This window comes from Ceratina calcarata, unplaced genomic scaffold (genome assembly GCF_001652005.2).
Source record: "Ceratina calcarata isolate Rehan_Ccalc_2016 unplaced genomic scaffold, ASM165200v1 scaffold557.2, whole genome shotgun sequence".
In the NCBI taxonomy this organism is placed as follows: Eukaryota; Metazoa; Arthropoda; class Insecta; order Hymenoptera; family Apidae; genus Ceratina; species Ceratina calcarata.
Window position 1 is genome coordinate 724,830 of NW_017176762.1, and position 5,917 is coordinate 730,746.

Sequence of the window (5,917 nt, forward strand, 5' to 3'; positions counted from 1 at the left end):
TTGTTGGTCTATTATAATTCATGAACTATGTTCGAGTTTCTTTATCTCAATTCTTATTTTTAATTTGATTACAATTGACGAGCAATGTTTGAGTTTATATAACGCAGAAATCGTTGCCATTTTCACGTTTACCTAACGCATGATTCATAAATTGTTTCTACGAGTGTCGGTATACTTTCGCGAGCGACTGTATGCGCTCCTCGCATAGCCGATCCGAGAGTGATCTTGTATATAGGATGCGACAGTGCGGCGCCAAGCTCTCGCATACACGGAGCCAGTTTCCTCTGGTGTGTTTCACCGCGCAGCGCGGCGTAGAATCGTGTGGTACGCGCGCACACACGATACGAGACCATGCTCCTATATACTCTGGTTGTTCGGAAAGAGAAGAGAGGAGAAGAGAAGAGGCGGCCAACCCGACCAGTCGACTCGCAAAAACGAGCAACGGGCTACCGGGCAGAACACGCTTCTTCTTCGGAACCCACGTGACGCACGACGCGACGCAACAACTCCGCGTTTCTTTAGGTCGCGTCGATTCTTTCCACGCGCTTTCAGGACTCGCTCCGATCGCTATCGTTATTGTTCAACAAGATCTTGAACTCCGATAGATTGTACTTTATTATACTGCAATATTATGTATGCACTGAGACCGAACTCCACAGCGTAATAAATTTTATACTTCATATGTTAGTTTCTGACCTGAAGTCACTGTGTTCTTCTTCTTGTGTTAAAACACATTATCAATTACCTCCATTTCCTTCCTCAGTTAGATTCCTTGAATAATATTTATCTAAAGTTTGATTGCATTTCACAGTCCTTTAAATTTAGAGCAGGAATATATTTAGCCATGGTACTGACATCTTGTATCGCGTATGACTCCTAGGCCGGTATTCAAAGTCGTTACTTATATCACCGAGGAGGTACTACTGATATCTGCTAGTATCTCTATCTCCTCGGTGCTTATATTTAAGATCACTTTAAGCATTTGCTTAAGTCCCTGTTTCCTGTACAAGACAGGACCGGAAACATGGGATAGACGGGGATAACAAATGCTTAAGACGATCTTAAGAATAAGTACCGACTTTGAATACCGGCCCTAGATTTTGTTATTATTCGGCAACAGTTAATGAGGCAGATACAGAATATATCACATGTCATTGTGCGTTATCAATGCGGAACGAGTTACCTACAATCGTATATCTAGGTTTCGAAACTTCGGATCTGCTGTTGCTCTAACTTGGTCAGACGCTGGTAATGAAGTCTAGTAGTGAGTTGTGATACCAGATGGCAGTAGCATGACTGACTACAGCAATCTCCGGATATATGGCCACGAGTCATTGGCCGGTATTCAGAGTCGTTACTTATTCTTAAGATCGTCTTAAGCATTTGCTATCCCTGTCTATCCCATATTTCCAGTCCCTGTCTTGCACAGGAGACAGGGACTTAAGCAAATACTTAAGACGATCTTAAGAATAAGCAATGACTCTGAATACAGGCCATCATCCCCAACTTAGAAGCGCTGGTTCCAAGCGAAAGTCATATCTATATTTCATCTTCTTTCTCTATTTTTGTCTTACTCGCACAATGTGTATTGTTTAATTTTAGCCACGCTGCGCGTTCGAATGATGAACGATTTTAAGAAATGCATCCCTCCTATTATATGGTCAAGTCCGGTCCCAATCGGTGGCCAAATATCTGGAAACTATTGTATATTCATCCTGTGAAGAGTTTCGTCCTCATTTATAAGCTTTCAATGATTAATTACAGTAAAACTTATATTTTTATATAAAATTTCAATTAAAAAAAATTCTAACTTTAGGATCTGTTATCTACAGTTGATTACAATACTTAAATCTAATTAATATCTAATGATGTGTAATTCTTCAGCAATATAACATTCATCTTTTAAAAATAAATCCTTTTCGTCGACTTTTAACGTCGACCAGTTGCTGAGCCTGTTTCTTGAGAGCGTTCCTGGTCGGAACGTCCTCCTCATCTTCTGACGGCAACATCGCCGGCGTTACTGACGATGGAAATCGAGGAAAAAGTGGCCCCTCGGTTGCACGCGCCGCTTTTCCCTCAACTGAGGTAGTCGTGATTGACGCTGACTCTAGCTATATAATGAAGAAAGATCAACATGGCTATTAATAAAGTTTGTAACAGCAATTCGAAATCTAATTAAGGCTTCTTAGAATCCAGGGAGTAGTTTACATTGGTTGATTGATATAATTTATCACATTTGAAAATTCACCTTGTCAACTAATACTTCGTTCAGTACTTCGAGATATTTATCTGGTCCTCCCAAAATATCAATGGCAGTTTTCGCTTTTTCATTCATCAACTCGATAAGCTGCAAAGGGTTGTTGACCTCACTTGGTTCCATGGGCAACGGTTCAATTATGTCCTAAAAAGATACCTCCATGTACCAAATCTATTTTCAATCTTAAAAATAAACTTTCTAATCTCATACGATTAGAAAAATAAGAGGAAGAAAAAATGAAGCAAAATGCAAATGTACTTCATTTAATATTCCGAGACTTCTTTCGAACGTTTGAAATTTTGTTCCCAACCGGATATTGGAATTCTTTTCTAGTTCGAATGTTTGTACACGCCTAGCGGAGAAGTGAAAGAGGACACAGAGGAGGATTGGACAGCGAGTTAACGGGTAAGGGCGGCACGTACGGGATTCTAGGGATCGATTGAATCAATAATTGATTTTCTCGTGGCCTGGACGTGGCTACCGATATGTTTACTTTCGATCGTGTTCGAAGGTGTTAATGCGCGGGACATCGACTTCTTAAGGTGAGAATTACGGGCAGGGATCGTTGAGGCAAGCCGATTGGTGAACGCCGTGCACGTCTCAGGGTGTTAAATCTCCAAAGACAATATAATTGGCATGGAAACCACGAACCGGTGTGTCCATCGCGGTAACCACCATCGAAGCCGGCTTCACTAATTCAATTAGGAATTTACACGGTATTTCCATCGACCATTTTAACATCGACATGGCCGCTTCCGATGGGATTCGATTTTGTTCGTGACGAAGGATAAGAAATATTTCAAAGTGTTAATTCATCGATATTGTATGTTAACAGGAAAGGCTTCGCTACAGATGATTCTTTGTTCTTTTTTCCCTCGATTTTCAACTAAAACTGTACTACAGAATGTACATTAAGTATTTCCAAAATCTTAGTCAAACATATATTACTATAGCTTATAAAATTGCGTTATGATTTTTTAAACAAATTATGGGAGTAGATATTTAAGATTACGTGTCTTACTCGGAATTTGTTACACACGTTCCACAAGGTCAGAGTTATTTCTCGTATCAGATCTTCAACTCTTTGCCTCCCCGAATCTGCTGCCGATCCACGTACGCGTTGTTCCTCAATCTGGCGATTCCATTTATCCACTTCCTCCGCGTTTCTATCAATGCACAGTGTATAGAACAACAGTGATAAGCACACTACGTTCTCAATAAGAATGTACTAATTTGGAAGCAGAACTCACTGTTCCGCGTCTTTCGTCTCCGAAAATTTTCTGGCCTCCATTTCAGCCAAGAGCTCCTGCCTCTGCTTTTCTAACGCCATTTTCTTCTCCTCGGTTGCCACCCGCATTTTCTGTAGATTATCCTTGGTCGCCCGCTGACCCAGAAACCGGTTCAGTACGTCCTCGGATCTGGACACTCCGGTCGCGGCGCGAAGCCTGGCGAACGTGTCCTCCAGTCGTGTCACCTCGTCCTTGGTAACATCCTCCGCCGATTGTATGCGACTTTTCACACGCGCATCGAAATTGTTCCGCGGCCGCGATTGGAATATCATCTTTTCCAAACGCTCGAGTTCCATTTTCTGTTCCAGAACCCGTTGCCTGCCAGAAACACACGCTTTCAGTTATTTACAATTAGAATTTCGAATGAAGAAGCGGTCTGTTCAACCTGTACTCTTCGAGAACAGCGTGGCGCTCCTTGCTGCAATTCGTAACTTCAATCTCTTCCTTTATCAACGTCTCCTGCATGTTATCTTTCAACGTAATAGCTTCCTCCTTCACTCCCTGTTTGCAAATGTATTCGCATCGAGTTAATACGTTTTCGTACAGAGCACAGACTTTACTCGAAATCCTACGGTCTTGCCTGAAGACGCTTGATCTCATTCACTTGTTCCTTTATTTCGTCCTCGAGATTTTTCAAAGTCGACGCATAGAACACTGATTTCTCTTGAAAATCGGACCCCATCGAGCGATACTTCATCCTCGCAATGTTCGCCTTAATCTGCAGCATTCTAATGTGCTCCAGACGCACTTCCAGCTTAACGATTTTCTGTGAGAACGCGATAAGATGGTAGATACATCTCCCAACTGTGTTCCTCCGATGTCGGCTTTACTCACGGTTCTCAACGGGTTTTCTATCTTTTTCTTAAATATCTTCTGCATCTTATCGCTCACTAATTGACCATATTCCTCCAGCAACGCGTGTAACCTCTGCTGTCGCTGAGGGATATTTATTCCGGTGTGCACGATGTTACACATTTACGCGAGATAGTACTTAAAACGATCGATATCGCGGTTGGCTCACCTTCTTACGCTGATACTTAATTAGATCGTACTTCTTTCTTAACCGTACATTGTCCTCCTGCACTTTAGCAATTGTCTCGTCTAAATTGCGTTTTTTCTCATGGGCCGATGCGCTGCGTCTCGTGTGAACCCTACCGGCCGATTTCCCCTCGTTCTGTGAAATATATGGCGCAAACCGCCAGCTATTAAACACTTAAAGAGTACCCTTAAACCAGCAGTTTTTAACTCACTGTTTCTTTCCCCGACAAATATGTAACTTACGTAAAACACGACTTCTAAGTGATGTCTTAGTTGCAATTGGTTTTATAAACCAAAGGTCACTTTAAAGCCGGATTAAAACATGAATCGACGACTAAAGACGACTGGTTACTCTACTGTTACGTCTTAGTCAAAAATCTTGAATCGAATTTTAATTTAAATTTTGTTAAGGCACTATGAGTAGAAAATTTATTTAACAGGAGCTAATGGTTAATAACTGCTGCTTCGCTGTTTACGATTTCAATCGTACTTATGTTTCGTAATTACGTTTTGTATGTTCGCGTACTCCGTGTACAACTCGCGGATACTTTGTTTGAGGGACACGATTTTCTCCGCGTACTCATGCTTCCTCGCCTCGTACTCCTCGAAATTCGCTTTTCTTTGTCCCTCTGTGAATGCAAGATACATGTACACACTTGGCTCGGTTATTAACACTTCTCTGCTCGTATACGACGCCCGATAGCATCTATTCCTCGTCGAGGAAGACTTATGAATAAAACGTTTGTACCTGTTCTTGGTACGTAGCTTTACGCAGCCGAAGAATGTCGTCTCGCGTCGGGATGCAACTCTGTTTGTCAATATCACATGAACGGTGTTTAATCAATTTCTACCTGTTTTGTCGTCTGACTAGATTCGAATGGTAAATCAAGAGGTACGAAGTTTTGAACAAATATTAACAAACAAGATCCTTTACAACTACTTGTGCAAATATCTATAGACAAAGACAACGGAACAACGATTGAGCTGTAAAAGGAGGCATCTCTAATAATGACCGAAGGGAAGAACAGACGCGAGTCGTGACTGACGAATCGCGCCGCGAGTCATGATTATCGTATTTGTACGCGCGCGTTAAGCAAACTAAATTGCACAAATTGTCGTCACGATTTTCCTTAAAACTGTTTTTGTAGAAAACTTGCTAATGTCAGGTTGTCATTTTTAAGTGTACGTCGGATAATCGTTTCACGAATGATGAAGCAAGGAAAATAACTCTTCTTCAATAAAGATACAGTTTTCAATCAAACAATGTTATACTTGCAGTTAACTTCTAATCGATCAATTTAAAAAAAAAAATTAACACTGAATTGCCTGAAAT

General features: G+C 41.2%; 2 protein-coding genes across 2 annotated transcripts in view; both read right to left on the reverse strand.

Moving 5' to 3' along the window:
* Positions 1 to 1,840: 1,840 nt before the first annotated feature.
* On the reverse strand, positions 1,841 to 4,011 carry LOC108629207 (uncharacterized). Its single transcript, XM_026817155.1, has 5 exons — positions 3,932 to 4,011; positions 3,508 to 3,864; positions 3,279 to 3,423; positions 2,249 to 2,401; positions 1,841 to 2,111 (listed from the first exon to the last, which is right to left on the reverse strand). Exons 1-5 carry the CDS (start codon positions 4,009 to 4,011, stop codon positions 1,896 to 1,898), a joined length of 951 nt encoding a protein of 316 aa, XP_026672956.1. The 3' UTR covers positions 1,841 to 1,895.
* Positions 4,012 to 4,091: 80 nt separating this feature from the next.
* Positions 4,092 to 5,917, reverse strand: part of CCDC151 (Coiled-coil domain containing protein 151) — a 7,086-nt gene continuing 5,260 nt past the window's right edge. Inside the window, exons 2-5 of the mRNA XM_026817156.1 lie at positions 5,092 to 5,213; positions 4,568 to 4,720; positions 4,381 to 4,482; positions 4,092 to 4,312 (exon numbers count right to left, since the gene is read on the reverse strand). Of these exons, the coding sequence (XP_026672957.1) occupies positions 4,115 to 4,312; positions 4,381 to 4,482; positions 4,568 to 4,720; positions 5,092 to 5,213 (575 nt within the window). The 3' untranslated portion in view covers positions 4,092 to 4,114. The remainder of the gene's footprint in view (positions 4,313 to 4,380; positions 4,483 to 4,567; positions 4,721 to 5,091; positions 5,214 to 5,917) is intronic.